Source organism: Anolis sagrei, chromosome 2 (genome assembly GCF_037176765.1).
Source record: "Anolis sagrei isolate rAnoSag1 chromosome 2, rAnoSag1.mat, whole genome shotgun sequence".
Classification (NCBI taxonomy): domain Eukaryota; kingdom Metazoa; phylum Chordata; class Lepidosauria; order Squamata; family Dactyloidae; genus Anolis; species Anolis sagrei.
Window position 1 is genome coordinate 67,016,577 of NC_090022.1, and position 26,057 is coordinate 67,042,633.

General features: G+C 38.0%; 1 protein-coding gene across 1 annotated transcript in view; it reads right to left on the reverse strand.

Annotated features, from left to right (window-relative positions):
• IPPK (inositol-pentakisphosphate 2-kinase) overlaps positions 1–25,515 on the reverse strand; it is a 38,039-nt gene extending 12,524 nt beyond the window's left edge. Inside the window, exons 1-5 of the mRNA XM_060765912.2 lie at positions 25,304–25,515; positions 11,789–11,836; positions 6,936–7,031; positions 5,227–5,293; positions 1,433–1,545 (exon numbers count right to left, since the gene is read on the reverse strand). Coding sequence (XP_060621895.2) covers positions 1,433–1,545; positions 5,227–5,293; positions 6,936–7,031; positions 11,789–11,836; positions 25,304–25,384 — 405 coding nt within the window. The 5' untranslated portion in view covers positions 25,385–25,515. The remainder of the gene's footprint in view (positions 1–1,432; positions 1,546–5,226; positions 5,294–6,935; positions 7,032–11,788; positions 11,837–25,303) is intronic.
• Between the last annotated feature and the right edge of the window lie 542 nt (positions 25,516–26,057).

Genomic DNA, 26,057 nt, shown 5'->3' on the forward strand with positions numbered 1-26,057 from the left:
AAGGATCTCAGATGAATGGAATTATGCACTTTATATGTTTTTAATTTGTATACTGTATGTGTTTTATTGATTAACTGTTAATTGTTTTAACTGTGGAGACACGTTTTACTGTTTATTTTAAACAAATGTTTTAATATGTAATGTTTTAATTACCATTTTAACTGCTTCTGATATTTGTGAATCTGTTTGATCGCATCAAATGGTTGCCTGTTGTAAGCCGCCCTGAGTCCCCCCTCAGGGGTGAGAAGAATGGGATACAAATATGCGAAATAAATAAATAAATAAATAAATATTGTTGGTTTTTGCTGGCACTGAATTCTTGCCAGAGCTGTAAGCCACCTTGAGTCCCCTTGGGTGAGAAAGACGAATGAAGTAAATAAATAAAGCAAATCATCTGGGATCAGATCCTGGGATAAAGGACCATGTGGAAGGGCCCTTTGAGACATGAACTACAACTACGCAAGTGACAATACCACATAATGCCACACATTTTCAGTCTAATTCTGTGAGACTCCAGTGCTTCAACCTTTGCATGACAGTTCAGGACATAAGCCTAACATATTTGGTTTTCGTGCAAAATCTTCTGCTACCACCACTGATATGCGCATAAATAATAGACTTCCTTCTATTGTTGCTTTGGGATTATTATAGTAAACTCACCTTATACATCTCATTGATATAGCACAAGTTAAACTAATGTAATAAATCTAATATCTGATTATTTTAGTTGCTCAATACCAGGTTTGGAGAGTGAACAGAAATGTACAAATATGAGGAATTAGCAGAATTCAGGGGACTCTCCCTTATAAACTCAAAATCACTATTTGCAGACCTGATGCTTCCTGGTTCTTTTGTTTTTAATCACAGCAGCGAGGCATGTGGGCATGCTAAGCACTATGTTCTGGTTTTGCTCTGACCATCTGCACTGATAATATGAGAGCCAAAATCTTTATTAGAGTAAGAAACAAGGGCAATTAGAATTTTCTCTTACACATAGTTTTGAAAAAGGGTAGATACAACACACAGGAGAGAACAGTCCAATTATGGAATCTAATGATTTGCAAACTGAAGTCAGTGCGGCATAGTGGGATGACTGATCCCACAGCTCTGGAGACCAGGGTTCAAATCCCTGCTCAGCCACAGAAATCCACCAGGGGACCTCGGGCAAGACACATTCTCTCCACCTCAGAGGAAAACAATGGCAAACCCCCTCTGAACTAGTCTTGCCAAGAAATCCCAATGAGAGAACCATCTTAGAGTCTCCGTAAGTCAGAAATAAGTTGAAGGCATGGGCAACAACAAATACTTTCCTATTTTTGTTTTAACCCAGCTCTGTTTATTCGGTAAACGAGATCAGAGTCACAGAACAGCTACAATGCCAATACATTAATGTGTACACTTAAAACATTCTAAAAGTTCCTAGCAAACCTACCTTAATCTCTATACAGAGTATTGGACGATGTTCAACAAAATGTAGCCTAGTGAGGTTAGGAAGGCACATAGCATAACCACTAAGGGCATCCATGTCTTTATCACAACGAGACTCTGCAAGGAAATAAAAGGAAAAATAATTACTCTCATTCATGCTGACATTGCAATATCATGGACCAATTCCCACTCTCGAAAGGTTAAGATGTGATCAAAAAGTTAAAGTCACCTTGGGTCCCATTGGGGAAGAAAAATGAGATTTAAATTAAAAGATGATTCTGTGCTATCTTTATTATATTGAAACAGTTTCACCAAAAATCGCAGACTTTCTTACAATCTATATTCAATGATAAAATGCAAGAGCAAAGAGAGCACTAATGGAAACCCACACTATATCATTCCAACTGTATAAAATTATTGATCTTTGCGATGTCAGTAGGGTCAAGAGCAGGGTCTCTCCAGATAAAATCTTTAAAATGTGGTGGGTCTTAGAATGGCGGGTGCTTTTTTAATATGTATAAATAAGGCTTTTTTCGGTTGATGTTACTGAAATTTGTGTATGGCCTACAATCAATGGCATTGTAATCTTGATGAAATACCGTATTGAATTACAAATCAACTCATTCCATAAATCTGCTCTAGTTGGGACTAATAGTAGGATTCAGGCCATGACGACGTTTCACATTAAGACTGGGAATTCACTCGCCCAGCTATTATGTGTACCTCAGGACTCTGGTAAGCCATTGTAAAGTTCTTATATAATAAGGATTCCTAAAACCAATGAAAATAACAAGATACTAACTCTAGTTCAGAAAACCAACACTCTCAAAGGCCTATTCTTTGTGCAAATGATATAAAGTGTCACTTCTGCAAGAAAGTAATGCAACTGTTTCCATTTGATCTTGCTCATTTTTCCTAGAAAAAATGGTTTAAGAGAAAGAAAGCTGTCTCTTAAACCAACACCACACTATTGTACTAATCGGTATCAAAAATGTTTTGGAGTGAGATAAATCTTACCCAATCACATCTTCTTCAAAATCAAAATTATGTCAGTATACACTGCATATGGCAACAGCGTTTGGTTTACACCTACAGCTCCAGTAGTATACTCAAGAATCCTGAAGTGCAGATCTACTCCTTTAAATATTTCATGGGCATATGCACAAGTTGCAGCTACTTTGGCAAAGACAGTGAATGATATAAGAGCCAAGCTGTTTTAGCTCTGCACTGTTTGTATAATTGGGTACCTAGAATACAGCCTGTTAATTACAATGACAAGTCATATTCTGTGCCACAATTCCAAAAATGGGTTATGTGCATGAAAGGACTGCCTAAAAGTTCATAGGGCAGCCCAAAGAGTATAGCAAGTCCCCTCATCTCAGCCATCCAACTGAAATTAAAACAACCGCATAAAGACCTAGGGCTCTTCACATAGCCATATAACCCAAAATATCAAGGCAGATAATCCACAATATATGCTTTGAATTGGGCTATCTGAGTCCACAGTGCCGTACAATTCAGTTCAATGTGGATTTTATACAGCTGGGTGGAAGGGACCCTAACCACAATAAACAGCACCAAGATTTTCAGACTGTTAGAACTTATGTCGGTCTTTTTGGCCCACCAAAGCTAACAGAATTCACAAACTTCTCACTGGTCTATCCTGGTCAGAATGTATCCTGGCAGTTCTCAGCTATTTAAACTATTTATTACAAACATTTTCTACAAATATATCTAAATCACCACAGAGAAAGCTCCTTAATGTTTAGGCTAATGATATTCAATATTCAAAATAAAAACATGAACCTATCAAACAGAGAGTTTCTTAATAAGGAATCTCAAGAGCAATTCCTTTTTATTAACTAAGAAGTGGTTGCAACTTGACTGATCTTCCTTTAACCTGAACAGTAAACCTACATGTTCTCTGCTCAATATGCAGCATACTTTGCCTAACCGACTTCAGAGGAATTGTTGTGAAGTTGCAAATGCTGCTCCAGTTTCTTTGGAGGGAGGAAGGAAGGGTGGAATACAAATGCAGAAACACTATTGTGTTGAACACACATAAAACCACTATGTTATTCACTATTCAAGACTGATAACTTTGTTGTGCCTTTTCTGAAGACATCACATAAAAAGCCATAAAGAAGGCCCAGCTAAAGATTTTCTGTACAGAATGTTTTATTACATTTTAGCTTTTGTGTTACAAATCCTTACCGAACAAACATGACATGATTTATTGCAACAATGTGCCAAGTATACCAGCATCTTCACACTAACCTTTTATTTTTAAAAACTGCCTTCTTGCGAATTGGCTCTGAAATAGTTCCCTGAAAAATCCTACCTTTTAAGTTTACCATGGGTCCTGAAGCACAATAAGTTCAATTACACAGTGAGGTGGATAAACAGAAGGATGGCATGGTCTGTGCAGAAGACCTAGTACCACTAATCAGTTTCACAGCACAAGGGCATCCACACCATGATGCAGAAAAGAATCAACTTAACAGAAGTGAAATCTAGAAACAAATGTATCTGTGCCAGGAACCTTTTTCAATACTTGGTTTAAGAAAAGTAAAGCATTTACTCAAAAAGATTTATAAATACAAATTAGGTTCCATTAATCACATGAACTATAATTATGCTAGTACTGAGTGACATGACATTCATATATTAAGTTATGTTTTCCTTCTTCAGAAAAGCCTGGGGCTTCCTATTAATTTGCATCCAAAAACAAACAGAGCCAGTTTTAGTCACTGAACAACAGGCCATTGTACGGCTCCTTTTTAAACCCTTAACGAGGTCAAGTTTAAATTAGGACAAATTTATTTTGAAAAAAGTATATTCTCTACCATCTTGATGTTTAATAACTTTCCAGAAATACTACCTTGAACTATTAACCAACAATCTCCACTGCATAAGAGAATTAAGAGGAATAACTACTACTCTTCTTCAAAAAATATAAAGAATCACAGCCACATTTTGTACCTAAGAAAAATTGAACCCCATGCATTTTCATAATCAAATAGAATAATTATAGGTGGGAAGGTAATATATACAACTTGGAAAGCAGATGACCTACAGACAATAAACACTCCTTTGAAAAGCTTCTGTATGTATAGATGGGTGTATTTATCTTTATTAGTGCATTTGTTTGAGCTTCTTAAACAATGAGGAATACATTTAGAAACATAACCTATCTTTCCGATTGTGTAATTGTACTGTAATGGAAATTAGTTTTGCTCACTCAGAAAACAAGAGGAGAATTCAGTGGACAGAGCTTATATGCAACCGACTACCAGTATCCTGGATGCATAAAGAGATATGCAAATGAAAGCCGAGAGTTTAGGCATTTGCAAAATAAATAAATAAGTAGGAGAGTACGGAGCCAAGACCTAGAGTCCTGTTTAATAACACAGCCCTATTTTGCAGGCAGTGCATGGCATGTGTTCTTCTTCTTCCAAGAAAGAGAGAAACAGTCAGCACTGCAAACTCCAGATAAAGCACCATGCTGGAGACATGTTGTACAGCAATTTCTTTCATATATCAAGGTGTAGGGTTCTATGACCAGTCTTTAAAATTACAGGAAGAAAAACTCTCTTTTCTGTTCGAGCAATGAGTAAATGAGTTATTAAATGAGTAAATGAGTTCGAGCAATGAGTTATTATGCCTGTGCACTTGGGACAAAAATGTAGCCTCTCCGTGGTGATTTTCAACAGTGTCCTAAAGAAGGTGGCTGTCCCTCTCCCCCCCCCCCCCCAAACTAGCTTATCAAAGTTGACATACCCTTAATTTAGTTCTTACCTGGTCGCTCTGACTGGATCTTTAAACAAAGTTGTTTCACAAAGTCCAAAGATAGCTGTACAACCTCCTAAAAATACAAAATAAACAGCTACATATAGACTCAGCAATGTACTATTTTCAATGAAGTCAAAGATCTTTGATTAGAAATAAAGCTGCTATGAAGACCTACATGAGTGAAAACATGGGATAAATGTGTAAAACTGACTGAAAAATGAGACTGACACAACAATGAACGGGGGGGGGGGAGAGAGAGGGGGGGGGGAGAGAGAGACAATGGATGGACACAACTTTTGGATGATCTTCTAAATTCTTCCACAAAAAGTCATTAAGCATTTTATGAAATGTTTGTGACACTCTGTATTATGCCACATTTTCAGTGATCTGATCCAATTATTTTATTTAACTCCACTTCCTATTTTCAGAAACCATACGCCTTATGCAACTGAATATGAAATTGAAAAAACATGTTTATCCTTAAGTTTATCAGTCTAGAGCAGGCAGCACCATGAATCATGAAATTCAACTTTTTGTATCAAGAACAAGATTAGAAAAGAAGGCTCCCATATACCTGTTCTTGTTCTTAAGCAAAATTGTGAATGTTTTCCAGTAAAGGAGATGGCCTTCTTAGGCAACGGTGAACACATCTTAAGACATTTTGAATTATTGCTGAACATTTGTGCAAGCTTTCAGCAATTCTTTCCTGTTTAGATTTACATGATGACAACTGATAAAGATCTCAGGAGCTCAAATGATTTTTTTCATTTTCTTTACACATGAACTGTAAAATATCTAAAATAGAACCAGAATAGTTTTGTGGTATTTAAATCCAAAGACCCTGCCTTCTACATTAGACACAAATGATCTGAGATCTTTTCTATTTATCAAATCATGTTCTTCGCATCCATCTTCCATCCATCCATGTACAGTATGTACATATGTCAAGTCAGAGAAGTAACCAGAATATTCTCTTTCACATAATAGTTACTTTTATATAAGAGATAACATCAGGTTAGTCTGTCCCTTTAGTTTCTCTTTTGAATTCAGTGCTTCCTGGTCCATAATGTTCTCACACACTTGTTTTCGTAAGTATTCAATTTTGACTGCATGTTAGCAGTGCCTACATCTTAATAGGTTCTTCCTCACCTCCCACCCAATTCTGTTAACAACACACTTTAAAACCCACACAAGAACAGTGTGTTTTAATAAACTGCTTATGGTTTACTATCTCCTTCTACACTTTTCCTCTCAACTGAAGAATAATCTGTAATAAATTCATTGTTTCAACTTCTAATAACACCACATTCAGTTTAAGGGTAGGGAAACTTTTACTCTCCTGCTACTACTCTATAGCTCTGTACTGCAAATCCAAACACAGATTATAATGGAAACTTCACACGCCACATGTGTGTATCCTGAAGACAAGTTAGGTAACGCTTGTTCCGAAATTGCTCCATATGTCTATCCTGAAGACAAGTTAGGTAACACTTGCTCCGAAATCCAAATCACCCCATTTGTCTATAATTTTTCTCAAACTCTGCTTCTCCAGATGTTTTGGACTTCAGCTCCCACAATTCCTAACAGCTGGTAAGATGGCTGGGATTTTTTGGAGCTGAAGTCCAAAACACCTGGAGGAGCTGAGTTTTAGAAACACTGGTCTAGAGAATTTTACAAAAATGTGATGTATATCCAAAATAAAACAAAAGAGTTACCCCATGATGGATGTATTTTTCTCCAAAAAACTGCTTCATTATGTGTTTGCCAAAGTAAACTATATTCTGAAGATGGTGAAAGATTTCTTCAGGTGTCTGAAAAGAAAATTATAAATTGTTTGTAGAACAGAGATAGGGCGGAATATAAAGTTTTATTATTATTATTATTACAGCCCCTAGCAGATAACTGTCAAACCCAACTGCTTTGCAAACACAGAGTTGTCAACCACTGCAAAAGAAGTTTACTTAAAATGCACAAAGTCCACAAACACCTCAATAAACCTTCAAGGAAAACATAAAACCAAACAATAGTACCTATTAGCAAATGAGACTATTTGCATTACTACTCATGTCTTTAGTGCAAAGGTTCTCAAACTTTTTCAGCTGTGGAGCCCTTTTTGAGACAAAAGTTTATCGTGGAACTTCAAGAAATGTTTATATATTACATTATATATAATGTATATAGACCAGGCATGGGCAAAATTTTAGATGCATTGTGATTTAACATTCGACAGATGAGCTGGGCCAGTGGCAAATGAATTGAGAGTGTTTGTGTGAACTAACTGGGGAAAAAAACATGCAAACAGCACATATCTCATTTGTAATGCAAAAAGGGGGGGGGGGATACGATATTTTAAATGAAGAACAATTTTAACCAACATAAACTAAACAGGAGACTTTAGGAGGCTGCACTGCTCATTTTACCCACTTCTGCGAAAAGATGATAAAGAAGGGCTGAAAATTATCTATGAGGGCACAAAACATGATGAAAATGCCCTTATGCCCTTTAATGATTATTTGAAGCAAAAACCTTTCTGATATTTATTTACAAAAGTCACCCAGTTGCCTATCTTTGCTTTAAGTTACATGGCAGAATGATTTGGATTAGAGGGCATGGCTATTTTCACCATGTTTTGTTCCTCATAGATAGCTTTTGACTCCACAGAAGCCTTCATTGAAACAACAGAAAGCGAGAATTCACTTTGTGTTTTTTAAAAAGCTTTCCCATGGTCTAAATGGCTTATAGTGTGGTTTAAATGATCTGTAGACCTTTAGAAGTTAATTGGAAGCATTTTAAAGCAAAATAGAATAAAATTAGACCTCTAATAGGTCATGAGGACACAAAAAAGACCATGGGCCCCACACACACACATTAAAACATTATCAAAAAAGCAAACACAAAACATTCAAGCACAAAATGTTTTTAAAAATAAGTCTCCATATACCAAAAAGGAAAAAAAAAACTAGCTGAAAATACAGATTTTAATACAGAGGCAACTTATGCAGTCAACAAAAGAAAGTTATGATTGTAGTGTAGCTTTTTAGATTGCAAGCCCAGTGCCAGTGGTGCCTTAACTAGCCAGAAGGCTAAATTCACATTCCCTCAAACATGTCTGATTAAAACAAGAAATCATCATTTCAAATAGGCATGCTGTATATTAAGCATAACATTTTAGGGCCTGGGATCAGTAATTTAAAAATCCAACATATCATTTCAATTGGTCACAAGACTGATGAAAAGTTAAATAGCAGCCCACATATGGTGCATAGCTAATGTGTAGTATTAAATTGTAATCTAGAATTGTATGCTTCATTTTGTAAAGCAACTCAGTCTGAAGGTAATTTTCCATGACGTTACACACACTGTCCTTTGTATGTAGATACACTTCAAGTGTGGCCTACATGTTTAAGAACTGTACTAGGATTCCAGGTCATTAGGGTCTGAAGTGCCCTTCAGCCATGTAAATCCACTAAGTGATCTTTGGTAAGTCACACTTACCAAAGATCCACTAAGTGATCTTTGGTAAGTTACTTTCCTCAGTCTCAGAGGAAAGTAATGGCAAATCATTTTGCCTTAGGAAATTGAAAATTGAAAACAAACAGCTACAGCTTGAACTGAAAGGCCAAGATAACATTATTTGAAACTACTAGAAGAAACCAAAGGAAATAACCTACATATGCTAATTGTTACAAGTAAAAGACTGGCTTTTACCTCAGTCTGTTTTCTACTGATCACAGACTGTATCCGAAATACAAGCAGGCAAAACAACAACAAAAGAGAAATATCTCACTTCATAAATTGAAGTACATAGCCCAAAATTCAATTGTTGATTCCAATTTGATCCAATTTGGAATTTGACTTACCAAATTCTGACAAATTTTACTATTAAACCTATTGGTTTAAGTAGTCACTAAATGGCTTTCTTGGTGATTGTTTGGGCAAGTTAACCTTCCCACTTCCATTATTCTTTAATAGAAAGAGAATCCTTTCCAGAACATCAGAGAAGCTGCCACCTGCATTTCCCATGAATGCTTAATGGACTGAATATTATATTCTAATATATTCTTAGGAAATGGTGGTGGGCAGTAACAGGGTGATACTTTGAAGTACACCATGCCATAAAATAAGGGGAAAGGAAAAAAACTACTGCTCCTGCCTAGTAAATTGAGAAGGATATGCAAAAAAAGAGAAAAAGAGCAGAAGCAAAGAAGCAAAGACAAAAAGATCCAAGAGGCCTAAGGAAGATATGCACTCCTGCATGCATACACACACGCACGCACTCCTGCATGCATACACGCACGCACGCATGCACACACACTTCAGGGAAACAATAGAATGTCTTTGCATCAGTGGTTGGTGATCTGGGATGATAGAGAAAAAGAGGTAGGAATGGTAGGTGAAGGAATGAAAGGAAGATTTTGCCTACTGGGGAATCAGCCCTACCAGAAGATAATTTGTACTTTGAAATGGGCCCATACGTTAGCAGCCATTTTGGGATGGTGGAGAGTGATGGCCCTCAAATTTCCAAATGTGCCTATAGTCTAAAAGGTTTGAAGCATCTTTCTGGTACTTCTAATACATTGTTTTATTAAGTCACAAGCTTGGAATGTATGCCAGTATTATCCCCTTACTGTCGGCAGTGGAAGCAGAACTGAGGCTGAGATAATAGTGACTTGGACAATGAAAAATAGCACCAGAACTCAACAGGCTCATGTTTAGTTTTCAGGGCAACTGGACATATCTTGAAGTGTGACAATTTAATTGTCTGTGAATTATAATAAATAAAAATGCAAGGAACTACCAAGAAATTGCAGTTTAGACCAATTTAAATTAGTTCTAGATTTTTATATTAAATCATACTTTCATTCAGTCTGATGTGATTGATCTAATTACAATTTATATGTTGCACTTTCCCTCTAAAAATCTCTGAGCAAAATAAACATGTATTATTCACCTATAGGTTCCATATTGTAACACTCTTCTGCGATAGCCAACAATTCAAAGAACATTCAAAATTCTATAAACTCAGCAAATGACTTGTATTTGTACTGGGCCTTTAAATTGGCATAACTAATTTGCTACCAATATCCACACCATATTTTTACAAGAGTCTAGAAACAAGTAATCATTGTTACAACCATTAGCAAAGACTTATTAACTATTTATTGGCAGGTTTAGCCCCTTTTGACTGATGACATCACCAAATGGCTATGAAAGAAGATTATAAACTAAATATGCTATTTATTCACTGTGTGTTCTTCAAAAGGCATATTAAAATATGCAAGGATTTAGAATGGGCTATACTTTTAGGGAAAGGCACAGTAAAATATCTTAAGATAAGAATGTTTAATGAGCCTTATCTGAAGTTATCATCATACCTCTGGGCCATTGAACTGCAAACTTTGACCAATAGTAGTACAATTCAACAACTTAGATAGACTCAGAAATCCAAATGCCTCTCCAGTTAATATTAGGGGTAAAATATACAAAGCAGTAGCTTTTGAAAAATCTGCTGCCATACAAACTATACACATAGTAGAGTCTCGCTTATCCAACCTTTGCTCATCCAATGTTCTGTGTTATCCAACACAGTCTGCCTCCTGCCCGGATCCACAGCTATTTCAATGCATTGTGATGTTTTGGTACTAAATTGTTACTGTGTACTGAATTGCTTTTTCTGTCAATTTGTTGTAAAACATGATATTTTGGTGCTTAATTTGTAAAATCATAATGCAGTCTGACGTTTAATAGTCTTTCCCTTAATTCCTCCTTATTACCCAACATTTTCGCTTATCCAACATTCTGCCGGCCTGTTTATGTTGGATAAATGAGACTCTACTGTAAATGCTTGTTCAATGCTTCCATGAAAAAAAATCTATCTCAAGACCTATCAGTTTTAATCACGAATTTTAAACTCACGGCTTGTGTTTTAATCCTTGTTCTGTGTATTTTAATATGAATTTTAGAGAAATACGTTTTAATATGTATCTTTCATAAAAATACATTTTAAGATGTGTATTTAAAGAATTTTTACAATGATTATGTGTTTTAACTATGTTGCAACCTGTCTCGAGCTATGAGGAGAGGCGAGTAAGAAGTAAATTATTGTTGTTGCTGTTGTTGTTATAAAATTTCAATAATAAGTTAAAATATTTCATGTCCGTAATCAACACATTGAAACTATAACAAAAAAGACAACACAAATTACACTTCAACTATCTTAGTACTTATAACTATATTACTAACCTTACATGATTATCTAAATAACTTCAATAATTTGTTCTTATCTGTTTTCCTGAAAGTTGTTCTAAAATGTGCTGCACCAGTTCTTCCAGATCAACCAAAAATACAGGACACCAAAGTATCACATGCAGCAAGTACTCACTGGATTTGTGATCACAAAGGTGAAAAATAAAATTTTATGAGAAAGTGCTTCATTACTACAACCTCCTAATTTAGCATGCTTTACAGCACCCATGGTTATTAAGAAGCCACATTCATTGCAGTATAACTGTGGATCTTTGTCCACATAAAAAAAAAAAAGGAAACAAGCAAGGTTTATTTGTCTCACCTTATTTCGGTTTGGAAGAAACTTCAAAAAGCGTAGCACCACACAACGCTGAAATACAAGAAAATGTGCACTTATTAGTAGTTTGCAATTTGATCCGCCTAGGCTGCTAGCAAAAAAAAAAATGAACCTGACAAAACTTTTTTCTCTTTTTGAAAATTTAAAATCTTTTGTTCACAAACACACATATAGATATACATACATTTTATTTATTTGCATTTATTTACAGTATTTCTATACCACCTTTCTCACCCCTAGGGTGAGAACCTATCCCTTTTAGTTGCCTTACTACTTTGAAGAATAAATAGATAAATGATAGTTAATTGATATGTCAGCAGGCAACATGAAGGCAAATACACAAACACACATTTCACAAGTCTTCTTTCAATGGAAGGGGGCAATAAGAAGACTTGGCTTGAAGGCAGCCAACCATGGTATAGGGAGACTATGATGTGGGACTGTGGGGAAACAGAATGTAACAAAATCCTATGAGATTCAGATACGGTCTGAAATTGATTTTGGAGTTCAAGAAGTGAGAACTATCTATAGTTTTGTGCAGATATAAAAATGAATATTATAGATTGTTTCTACTGTATTTGATAAATCTATTCTTCTTGATGTTTAAAACTGATTCTGGCTTTCTATCAAGCCTCAACTGGTGTCAGGCCACACATACCAAAACTGAAGAAACAATACAACAACCCATCCACAAATCCATATTTAAGGGATCACCCTGAGGCCTAGCAATCCAATCCAGCAGGAGAATAATTGGGGGAACAACGATATGGCGAGTGGTAGGGTCTTTAGGAGTTTTTTCCTCAAATCCAAAATCTTGTATCTATCGGTTCAAAATCTGTAGTGTCACCTTCAACCCTGTTAGTGACAGTTCAATGACTGAATCTCACAGAGCTATACCTGTGCCTTTTGATATATTCTACTTTCCCACAGCCCTCACTTTCAAGCCAAGTCCATCTAGTATCTTCTTCAGCCTGGGTGAAAGTATCTGTCACATCTGCTTCTCAGTGTGAACCAAATCTTATTCTCTCATTAAGCAAAGCTCATAATGTTTTTCGAATAGGGAAAAAGACCCATTGTTGTAGCAAATTTGGGTGGAATCCAGCAAGAAAAGAAGTCATTAACTGGAGACAGAGAATGAATGAACAGTGTTCAGGCCAAGCAACACTGTTGAATCATTCCTGCCATTTGCCAAGAGCCATGAGAGTATCAGGAACCACCTGTACAAACAGCAAAATCTGATATGGCCTATGAGCTCTGCCCTTTGCTCACAACTACCTGCTGAAAGAGGGGGAAAAAACCTGTCAGCACTGATTGATGCCACTGCAAGGTACACAAAATATGGTCCCAGACAATCATTGCTTCTGACTGGTAACCATGGGTGCACACGCAGGTTTTCACTTGAAGGAGAGTTAATAAATACAAAGTCATCTCTTGGCACCTTCAAATTAATTTGAAAGATTACCTACCTCTTAAATTGTGCATTTCTGGTTTATCTTGAGTTCCTTGCCTGTATATATGCAACACTTCCCCAAAAACTACAGGAAGCAAACATTTCCTGACTTTTTTTTTTTTTTGCAATATAGTTACACATACATATTGTGGCACTGATTATGCCAAGTTAGAAGCCAAATCCACATTTTAAAAAAATAAATTTGTAACACTAAATTTATTTTTCTTAGTAAATGGGATGTTTCAAGAACCAAACTTAAATCCAAGTAGAGATTTTTCAGAGCTGTGTGTATTGTTATAGAGGTATTGTTTTTTAAAAAACTGCATGATTGGGTTTATCCTGGCTAACATGTCTATCCATTTTGTTCTGCTTTTGAACTCACTGGCTTTTTTCAGGTGAAATTGATGCTGAGAGTGCAATACAAAGCATGACTATTTTCTCACGAATTATAGGGCTAATTGTGTTCCTGTAGATGAAGAGATATGGGCCTGTATCCAAACATGTCTCCTGCTAGTACAAGGCGATTATGCTATTAGTTGTATACTTTTAGAGTAAGCACAATGATGGTAGTTTTGTTGTGTAAGCAACAATGTAATCCAGCATAAATGCTCTAAAAAGGATTTTTATTTAGCTAGTACTACACTGGATTGAGGCTCTGTATATTTATCACTGCTGAACAACTCTGAAAAAACAATTTTCCCCACTGAGGTTTACAAAAAAAAACAAACATACTTGTCTAATAAAGATTGTACTTTAATTTACAAAAGGGGGGTTCAGGCAGTGAGTGATAAGGCAATGAAGTCCTCTATCCAACTTGTTTTTGTTGCGCGAACAAAGAGAAGTTCGCAGCTAGGGCCTGTGGCTTCACAAATGACATAAATAGCCTACATCCCTAAAGAAGTTACTTTACTACTGCTAATGGAGTTTAAATTATACTGACCTATGCCTTAGTCCATACATGGTCAAGAAAGGAGGTGCCCTCTGTCTGCACTGAGATCAGAACAGAACAACAGCAAAGGAGTAAAGGTAGTTGTCTAAGAATCGCCAGAAATTTTTTCCCCTTATAATGTAGGAGCATCATTCTGAAATACTTCAAATAACTTGTTCAATGATTAACCATTTCATCAGAAAGTCTTGATACAGGATAAAATCAATGAGGATGTTGAATGTTTTTAAAAGACTAGAAATGTGTGCAGTATTTCCAAAAAATATTTTTGTGCCAAATATAGTTTTAAGTCTAAAGGGGTTTTTAAAGATAGGACACTTTCTCAATGCCTTATTTAATATAATAAATTATATTCCATTCAAATTCTAACTTAACATTATGAGTAGTGTTCTCCAACACACATTTATAATCTGCACTTGGTATCATTGTCTCTGCAGATATAGTTAGTGGTTTCAATGATAAATGATTGGTTGTCCACATCCAGACACCAAAAGATGCTACAAATATTGTCATAATGTATCCAAGATTAACTGCACTATTGAAAGTGTTTATCAGGACCTATCAATTGATCCAAAGCCACTGTTTGATATAGGCTTATACGCAAGTATATAAAGTAATGCATACTGTGTCTAACTCAGTGGTTCCCAACCTTTGGGCCTCCAGATGTTTGGAGGCCAAAATACCAGCCAGCTTACCAGCTGTTAGGAACTGTGGGAGCTGAAGTCCAAAACATCTGGAAGCCCAAAGGTTGGAACTACTGGTCTAACTCCAGCCAACAAAATGTCAATTTCATACTTATCTGCTTTTCTATAATTGTTTGTGTCTTTGCTCAATCTTGCTATAATTGTAGTTTTGCCCGCAACCAACTTACTTTTTCCCCTTACTCCTTAAATATTTTCTTAAGGAACAAGGTGATTAAAGCTAACCTCCAAAATTATTATATGCTAAAGAAGATATAGAGTTTCTTGAAATTTTAGGAAAGAAGGCTTATGAGATGATCTACATAAACATTGGTTTACCAAAACCACACCTAATACCTGACATAATCTAAACTAATTGGGAAACAAATTCTTAGCCAACACTACTGTGCACCCTCATGTATAAGTCCAAACGCTTAAGTTAAAAATTGTCCCCAAAAATCTGTGTCAACTTATCTATGGGTCAATGTAAGTAGTTTACCTCAACTCTCACCAAAAAATAAACCATCCTCTTCTCTGAATAGAGTGGCAAAAAGCAAGAGCTCAATATATTCTGGAAGAACCCCAAAGAAGCTGTGACTCCCTCTACGTTCTCCAGTGCAATGCCACTTCTGGCCTATTTGAATCCCTGGGTGGGAAAGTGGAAGCAGCCAGAGGCAACTGTATCTTAAAGTGGTACCGGCCTTTTCCTCTCTCAGTGGAATGGAATTTACACTAAAATACAAAATTCAGCACAAAACATGCCTTCAGCTTATACAGGACTTACACTTGAATACATATGGTAATGTTGATATCTTTACTAGGATTAAATTTATTTAATATATTCTTGCAAGAATGTGGGAGAAATTAGCTAGAACTGCGTTTATCTTGACTGGTAGGGATAGTGAAAACAAATAAACATGGAGAGAAGTCTGTCTTTACATGGCATCCTGTGAATGGCCCTTCCAGATCCTGTTCTCCACCTTTACATTTAGAAAATTGGCACCCTAGAGTTTAAAGCAGGTTAAGCTGCTTTATGTTTGCTCAGTTTATTGAGCTACACAGTGCAATTCCCACCCAACCTTTTGTGTATGATCTGTGGCGCTCATCTGGGACATTGTTAAACTCTTGGTTTGCAGTGTTGATTGATGTAAAGTGAAACCTGTTGCTAAAATATGAAACTTGATGCTGTAGGTGCCAAATACTAGATTTTCAATTTAAATTAATCTTATTTCTAATTATCCAGCATGTTGAGAATATGCTAATTAATATATGACATTTTATGTCAGCCTAGTACATCTTCAGTCATAATGGAGCATGAATGAATCTCTATGCCTTCAAGATCAGTTGAACTGCAACATGTCTCAGGTTGTGGCATACATTATGTCCTAAGATCTAGCTGTGAGGGAAGAGGGGAATGAAGAGACATCTGCCCTGAAAACAAAGTTTCCTTTCTGTTTCTACACTGCCATATAAAATCCATAATTATCTTATTTGAATTGGAATGCAGACTCATATAATTCAGTTCAAAGTAGATAATGTGGATTATCTACTTTGATAACCTGGATTATATGGCAGTGTAGAAGGGGCCTAAGAAATACAATTTGTACACCCAAAGAAAAGGGGACCAAAAATGACCAAGGAAATGCAAGTGTAGCACAGATAAAGAGTTCTAAATGTTAATGATTTTCAATAGCTCTGTAATGCTAGAAATTGCTGGTGTAAAGGAAACTTTCATTCAGAAAGCAGAAATTTTGGTATGGGGAGCAATACCTTCATCCCCCACCCTCGACTGTATTGTTTGGAGTAAGATGAATGTAAACATGGCTGATTGATGCATGCTAGCAGGCTCATAAAGTCTCCCTGTCGCAGCTACGCTCAGTTTACCAGCAATCCCTTACAATTTGTTGATCTTCCTTTAGGTAAGTCTTGTTAACATTCACAGAAAGTACTTGGAAGCACCACATAAGTCTTCACAAAAATGTCACAGAATGGCTATTTCAACAGCATGATTAATATGGGTACAATGAACAATTGGTGTTTACTTCTAGTTAAATAACGGGATAAAACACAAGTGGCTCATGTGTTAACTAACAAATTTGTTTTTCATTTGCCAGTCAAAGGGATTAGTCTTGCAAAGGCATTCTTGTATTCCTGTTAGGAGAATGACATCTTGGAATAGGAGACAGAGTCTTTCATTCATTAAGAAATACACATCCTTGAAAGCTCAGGCTAAAATTCAATCAGTCTAATAGGTGTTCCTAGATTCTTTCCTCACTCCCTTTGTTTCCCTTTTATTCTGAAAAAGATTAAACAATACCAAACTTTCATCTACATCTTATTTTGAACTAGACAGAGTATAAATGGAATATTTTCCCATCTTAAAAATAGTGTGCCCATCACATTGCCATCCCACCATCTGACTAGACGTTACATGAATGTCAATCTCCTGCTTCTTTAACAGGTAGACCAATATACCCAATATCAAGTCAACAACAGCATTATCCAATATCAGCTAAGGTTATTAAGGTTGTGTCAAGTGATGAGTGACAAAGACCTAAACTTTCATTTCTCATATATCCTACAACAGAGCAGATCCTTATCTGTGTATTCTACCCAGAAGGTTCTATTTAAATGTGGTGTCTGACTTGGAAAGATAACACAAATTAAAAACCATCTAAATCCATGCAAGGGTGTAATATTGAGATATAAAGCACAATTCCTGTCTCTTTTGCAGCATCATAATTCTGCTCAGAAAATATGGGTTGTATACTTGATTTGAAGGCTCCTAGTGTTGTTTTGTGTGTCAGAAAAAGCAAACAAGTTAAAATACCTGAAAGCCAAATTAGGAGGGCTTTCTACAAGATAGGTTTGCATGAAGCAGAAAGTCAAATTGTGCATTTCTGAATCCAGAGAGCCAGAATGGTGTAGGGTGAGTGTTGGAATGTAACACTCAAACTAACTACATCAAATCCCTGCTCAGCCACTGGGTAATCTTGGGAAAGCCCTATGGGAAGGCAAAAGCAAACCCCTTCTGAACCAATCTTGCCACAAAAACCCTACGATGGGCCTTAGAGTCATCATAAGTTGTAATCAACTTAAAGATACCCAACCATCACCTGAATTCTTCCCTGCAAATAAATCATGGCTTGTTGTTAACTTTTAATAATGAAAAGCATGGCTTGTTCAACTCCACAGCTTGGTTAAAGAATGTCTTTAACTTTTCCCTCCTTTTTTCCCTGAGTTGCCCATCACAAAATAGAAACTGACAAAAGAGGCAGAAGGAAGAGTAGAAATGGAGAAAATAGCTGAGGCTTGTTTCATATGAAGGACATTTTATGATTATGGCTATTCAAGGTATGCAAACATTACTATCATTTTTATACTTACTAGGGATGCTAAAGGATAGGGAAATCACAATGCATTTAAAAGGACTGACACACACACACACACACACACACACACTTTTTATTACATTTTACAAATGATGACACACATGCTTTTGCTTTCAACATAAACTTTAGCATTTTTAAAAGGATGCTTACTTGGTTCAAACTGTGTGTAATAAGAAATGATGGGTATCAGAACATCTAAGAGACAAGATGCTTATATCTCTTTGCTGTAGGCATGCACAACATTTGTCCAGGATTCCAAAACATAAATACTCCAGCAAACACTTATGTAGCACAAGTTAACAGAGAACTTGCACTTTCCAGTAAACATTTGTGCATTACAGGTTAAAAAATCCAAAATTGGATTGTGTCACAGATATACGAAGTTAATTATATGAGTGTTGATGGATGAAATTGTAAGTTCCTGAAGGTAAAAGTAATTCCTTGCACAGGACCTTTGATAAACAGTATTCCCCAAAGTCTGGTTTTGGACTTCAGGTCCCAGGATCCTATATCATTGGCCAAGGTAGTTGAGGCTTCTGAGCGTTAAAGCCCAAAATACCTGGAAAGCTAGAGTTTGGGAATCACTGATCTAGGAAATTACCCCTTTCTCCAAAACTGCTAAGTTCTATCATAGGGCTGTGGAGTGGGAGGCAAGAACGTCCAAATGTCTAACATGTCAAAACTTCTGGAGATTTTCTATACTTAATGTTTTCTATTTTAGGAAACAATTATTTTGTAAAATTTATTAGCAACAATGAATAAATGCTAGCATAACAGGTAATTGTTATGTCTTTCAGGTGACTGGCTCTAATAAGAATGTGCACATACACATATGTTTAATCTAAAAAGGAGAAGGAACAAAACACAATCTAATATTAAGTTATGAATTTAATCTGATATGAAATCATAGCACATTGATTGATATTAGCCTTTTATAGAATCATATAATAATAGAGTTGGAAGAGACCACATGGGCCATCAATTCAACCCCCTGCCATGCAGGAAAAATGCAATCAAAGTGCTACAAGGCAAATGGACATGGAACTGCATGGTCTAGCAAACTATATCCAATGAAGCAAAGGAGAGTTCAGAGCACTTCTGAATTCTAAGACCTTGTAAACTCTCATCATTTAAAAGGTTTCTGATGGATGTCAGTTAATGAATTCAATTCTCCTATTCAGCTGCCAACTTTTTTAGTGGCAGGTCAGTAGGAGAACCTGCAAAAGTCAAATATTTGTTGGAATATTTAAAAATTCTCTCCAAGTAACTAGAAGTCAAATAAACATAAATCAGATTACAGGCAGTACCCAAGTTACAAACATCTGACTTACAAACAACTCACAGTTACAAACTAGGCTGAGACAACAGGAAATGAGAGAAATCTACCCTTGAGAAGGGGAAAAGGTGTTTCCACTGAAGCTTTCTCACCAATCCTTGTTTTCACAAGAAGTCCAATTTTTCAAAATCCAGTTAACACAGGGACATAAAGTGAGGTGAAATTTTCTGAACAGGGGCACAGATAGCAAAACAAACACCACGGGGTTGTTAACTCTTTCATGTGCTATCCAAAGCGCTCGCTCTCTCTGTCTGTCTGTCTATATATATATACACACACACCCTACCTACCTGCTCTGACTTACAAACAAAGTTAACTTAAGAACAAACCTACAGAACCTATCTTGCTTGTAACTTAGGGACAACCTGTATTGCCTATTTAGGTCCTAGATTTTAGAGCATTAGAAAAATTTCCAAAACCACTTCAATTCACAATTGTCCCAAAACCCACATCGCTTTATGGCATATATGCAATAATGTGCCATGTTATATAACATTTGCACATTCTCCTTCCCTGAAAAGCTCCAGGTGGTACTAAGAAGCTAAGGGTGATATTCATGCTCTTTTCATTTTACCTTCGCAATAATCTTGTAAAATAATCCATGGTAGGTTGTGAAAAGGGCTGGTCAAAGTCACACCCAGCAAACTTTATAGCTGAACAGAGATTCAATGTATATTCTTTTGTCAGAATACAGCATTGTTAGTGCCTACACAACATCAAATCTTATATTCTTTGGAAGATTTGTAATTTGATATTAAAATTTATTTCTTTGAAACAGTGACAAAATTACTATGAATAACAACAGGATTCTTGGGGAAAAAAGCTGACATGCACTATAATTGATTTTTTCTTATCACTATGCAATGATAGTGTTATGACTAGGACATAACAAGCATAACTGCCCTAAAACCATGACTTGAACTCTTTTTGTGATCTGCTTTAAAACCACTTGCTCTTAACACTCTCCCTTTCTCTGCACCCACTCTTTCCAGCAGCCAAGGAAGTTACCCAGTACTATCCTTGACAGCAGTGGCAGAGACCAAAATAAAGTGATACTTCCAATGACAAAATGAAGTCATTGGAGTTATCTACTTATTTTAGTAGAGACATACGATTGTAATCTATATTTCACACAGAGAACATGTTTCACTCCGCCTTTCTGTGCATTGGAAGTATTTTTGAAATTTAACATTTTCAAAATTCAAAGGTTTACTCTCCTGCCAGATTTCAGATTTTCTTCCCCATTGATAATACTTTATTAATCTCATTTTGCACTTCAAATGCAAAACTGGATGTCAAAGAAATCTTTCTGATAGAAATCAGTTTGTTTATAGTTACTTGAAAAAGTCAGTATCTGGCATCCTGCTGTTTAGTTCCGACTACAATATTCCAATTAATTCAATGTTGAATGGCGAGGGATATAAGAAAATCTAACCTATTTATAGTTATTCTATAAAGTATCCAGCATCCTGCTGAATAGACTACAGAATTCCCATTAATTCATTGTTGAATGGAGAGCAAGATTTATTAAATCTGACTGATTCAATAATAATAATAATAAATTGTATTTCTTACCCACCTTGCCTCAAGGCTTGAGGCGAGGTATAACAATAGTTAAAATATACAGATAAAAACATTTAAAAATCCAAATAAAATGCATTTATTAAAAATAAAATTAATATTATTCATCAAATAATAAATGGCCACTTTAAAATTCATAGTTTAAAATGTGCTCAAAGAATGAAGAGCCAGCAAGGTGTAGTGGTTTGAGCGTTGGAATATGCTTATAGAGACCATGGTTCAAATCCGCAAATGCCCATGGAAATTTACTGTATGCCCTTGGGTGAGTACCAATCTTCCAGCCTCAGGAAATCCTGTGCTGGGGTCATCTACGCTCCTTGAAGGCACACAAACAACACATATAATGATTCAGGACAGAATGTGGTCAATCTAGTAGGGTTGAAACACACCTGCTGGAGGTGCTGTGAGTGTGATATGGGGGGGGGGGCATGCCATTAAAATGTATTTTAATGTTTTTTTGTTCCACAGCACAACTTTTTTATTTTTCATAGTCACACTTGAAAGCATTTACTCGGATTTTGATGGTATAGTGTCATGCCTGTTATTCACCGCCATAAGTCCCTATATTGGGAGAAAAGTGAAATAAAAATAAATTTCAGGAAAAGAGAGTCCACTACTTGAACATTAGGAAGAACTTCCTGTCTGTAAGAACGATTCGGCAATGGAACTCTCTGCCTCAGAGTGTGGTGGAGTCTCCTACTCAGGAAGCTTTAAAACAGAAGACTGGGTGGACATCTGTTGGGGGGTGCTTTGATTGTGTGCTTCTGCATGGCAGAATGGGGTGGGACTGGATGGCCCTTGGGGTCTATTCCAATGCTAAATAAAGTTCTAAATAAAGGAAATAGATTAGAATACTGTAATACGCTCTACGTAGGGCTGCCCAAGAAGAGCATTTGGAAGCTTCAACTGATTCAAAGATCAGCTGCTAGACTGCTTACAGAAGCTGGGTTTAGGGATGAACTACCCCCCGTTAAAAAAACTGCACTGGCTATCAGTCTGTTTCCGGGCACAATTCAAGGTGCTGGCTTTAGTTTAAAAAGTCTTAAACCAGTGGTTCTCAGCCTGTGGGTCCCCAGGTGTTCTGGCCTACAACTCCCAGAAATCCCAGCCAGTTTACCAGCTGTTACGATTTCTGGGAGTTGAAGGCCAAAACATCGGGGGACCCACAGGTGGAGAACCACTGCCCGAAACGGTTCGGGCCCAGCCTATTTAGGGGACCGCATCTCCTTCTACAAACCCACATGAGCTCTGAGGTCATCAGGATAGGACCTACTCTCGGTGGTGGTCCTGCGGCTCTGAAATTCTTCTTAAAGAGGTTAGAATGGCTACCTCCTTGCTTTAATTTTGGAACTGAAGGAGAAAATTAGTATTGTAAACACCAGTTTCATGTGTGCAATGTGCAACTACAGCCTAACACAGGCAAGGGCAAACTTGGGCCCTCCAGGTGTTTTGGACTTCAACTCCCACAATTCCTAACAGCCTCCAAAACACCTGGAGGGCCCAAGTTTGCCCATGCCTGGCCTGAAGGAATGGCTATTTGATAGGGTTTAACACTATTGGATGTTTAAACTGTGTCTTAGTAGTTTATTTATTATGTCTATCACAGTTTTTATCATTGATATGTTGTGTTTTAAGGATTATGTTAATTTTTATGGTATATAATGTTTTAAGCCCCCATTCGTACTCAAATTAAATAAATAATCAATCTATACACATAATAAAAGTGAAAAAATAAAAGTGAAAATATGTATGTGTGCATGTGGTGCCCACTTCCACAGTCAGTCTCCCACTTCCACAAACAGCTATAACCCACAGTGCTGAGGAACCACCAAAAGTCCTCCTTCCAATGACATTTCAGGTTCTAGCGAGTGCCATGAACATGTAGCCCACCCCTGCCAATGTCTTCCCCAAACACCATACTGCCCACCACCCAAGGAATGCTTTCATTCAGGGACAATTTCATCCTAGATTTTATGTGTTTCCACCGCCACAGACACCCCAGTGTTTCTTACTCTCTCCATTGGTGTGGAATTTGTATGATCCCATCCACTGCCTCTCCCTTAACCCTTTCCTACTCTTTTCAACTCTGCCTGTACAACAAACTAATCAGCAACTAAACCAGTGGTTCTCAACCCAGCAGTGGGCCACACGAAAGAAAACCTGGTCCACCAACCTTCTTCCTCTTCATTTATTCATTTATTTTATTTCTACTCCTTTCCGCAGAGCAAACCAGCCCCACCCTTTTAGATACTAATGTTGGAGACTAACTTGGTCACTGGTCAAAGTGATCCCCAGTCAAGTGGGCCCTGGTCAAAAAAAGGTTGGGAACCACTGAACTAAACATACCGTTTAGGAGTTTGGGGGATTTACTCAACATGATGGGAGTCTTACTTCACCCTACACCAAGTCATAATATTGTGACCCCCACTGACAATGGACCTGGACCACATTTGGCAAACTGAATCTCCCATAACCAAAGAAAAATACTGGAGAGGTCTTGGGGGGGGGGGGGAGGGGGGTTTCACCTTGATATATAGACATTGTAGGTTCTAGGATTCATAGTTCACCCACAATCAAAAAGCACTCAGGACCCCACCAGGATGACCCTGGACCTAACTTGGCACACAAAAACCCCCATGACCAACAAAAAACATTGGAGAGGTTTGGGAGGAATTCACCTTGATTTATATTGTATATTGATTATATATTGTATATTGTAAGCCGCTCTGAGTCCCCTTCGGGGTGAGAAGGGCGGCATATAAGCGCCGTAAATAAAATAAATAAATTGATTGATAGCCATTGTAGGTACTGGGATTTATAGTTCACAATCAAAAAGCACTCTGGACCCCACCAGGATAGCCCTGGACCTAACTTGGCACAGAGAAACCACACGACAAACAAAAAATACTGGAGAGTAGGGTGTTGTAGGTTTTTTCGGGCTATATGGCCATGTTCTAGAGGCATTCTCTCCTGACGTTTTGTCTGCATTTATGGAAAGCATCCTCAGAGGTAGTGAGGATGCTTGCCATAGATGCAGGCAAAACGTCAGGAGAGAATGCCTCTAGAACATGGCCATATAGCCCAAAAAACCACACAACCACCCAGTCATTCCAGCCATGAAAGCCTTCGACAATACTGGAGAGGTTTGGGGGGAACTAACCTTGACTGATAAACGTTGTAGGTACTGGGATTTATAGTTCACAATCAAAAAGCACTCTGGGCCCCACCAGAGTACTGTGTGGACCTAACTTGGCAAACAGAACCCCCAAGACCAACAAAAAATACTGGAGAGATTTGGGAGGAATTCACCTTGACTGACAGAAGTTGTAGGTACTGGGATTTATAGTTGACCTACAATCAAAAAGCACTCTGGACCCCACCATGGCCATGGACCTAACTTGGCACACAGAAACCCCATGACCAACAAAAAATACTGGAGAAGTTTGGGGGAAACCGACTTTCATTAATGGAAGATAGTTCACTGACATCCAGAGACACTGTGACCACCACTGGTGATGGATCTGGACCAAACTTGTCACACAGGACCCCCATGACCAACTGAACCGACTGGAGAAGGATTTGAGGGGACTGACGCACCACAGTGGGCGTTGTAGTTTATCCTGCAGCCAGAGATCACACTGAACCCCACCAATGATGCATCTAGATTAGATATTGGCCAACTTGGGCCTTCCTCCAGGTGTTTTGGACTTCAACTCCCACCATTCCTAACAGCCTCGGGCCCTGAGGGCCCGAGGCTGTTAGGAATGGTGGGAGTTGAAGTCCAAAACACCTGGAGGAAGGCCCAAGTTGGCCCATACCTGATCTAGAGCAAACTTGACAAACTTAACTACTAATGGAGTTTCAGAGGGTTAACCTGGCATGATGTAAGTTGTAGTTCACCCACAAACATTTTGTAAAATTAACGTTGTCCCAAACTATGAGTAATTCAAGAACTCAAAAGGGGGGGGGGGCATTGAAATAGGCCATGTTCCCTCCCTGAAGGAGACAGGAAAAGCCAGAAGAGGAAAAGGGGGGCGACTTCTTTCTCCCTCGGCCTTTCCCTGACAGAATGGCGGCTCCTTTTCCCCTCGGCGCGGCCCACCCTTGTTCCTGACCTGTCTGTGGGAGACGACGAGGCTCTTGTTGCCCTCCCCGTGGTAGCGCCATTCATTCTCGTCCATCTTCTCCGCTTCCATTCCCCAGCCCGAGGCCCTTCTTCTCCTTCTCCTTCCGCTCAGAGCCAGCCCGCACGGCTCGCGCCTCTCTCCTCTTCTTCGCCTCCCTCTCTCGGATGGGGTGCGCGCGCAGCCTGGACTTGGCGCGCGGGCGGAGGCCGGCAAGCACGCGCGCTCGCCGCTCCCACGTTTGGGTACTTTTCCGAATCTTATACACATATATACACACTCCCTCCCTTCTCTCTGGGCAGAAAAAGGAAGTTCCGCCTTCCGCCAAAGGAATATACGTGACGCAAGGAGGCGGGACTTCCGTTATGAGCCATCTTTAGTATGGGTACCGTAGCTTCGGCAGCCATTTTTTTTTCGCCCCATCGCTAGGATAGAATCTGGGAGGCGAAGGGACGCGAAGGGACGGGACGGGACTTCCGCAATAAGCCATCTTTAGTGCGGGCAGGTAGGCGTCGGCGGCCATCTTTCCTTATGACCGTAAGGTGTGGGAAACACCGTGCCTGTTCTCGGAAGGACGGAAAGGCTTCACTGAGCATGCGCAAGTGGCTTGAGAAAGTGGCCTTTCTGCTGAGCTCAATGAGGGAAAGGAGCAGCAAATCCGGTTTGTGAGTCGGCGTTGTTACCTGGAAGCGTGGGTTTCGCTTGCCTCCCCTGAAATAACGTCACGCGTGGCCATCTATACGTA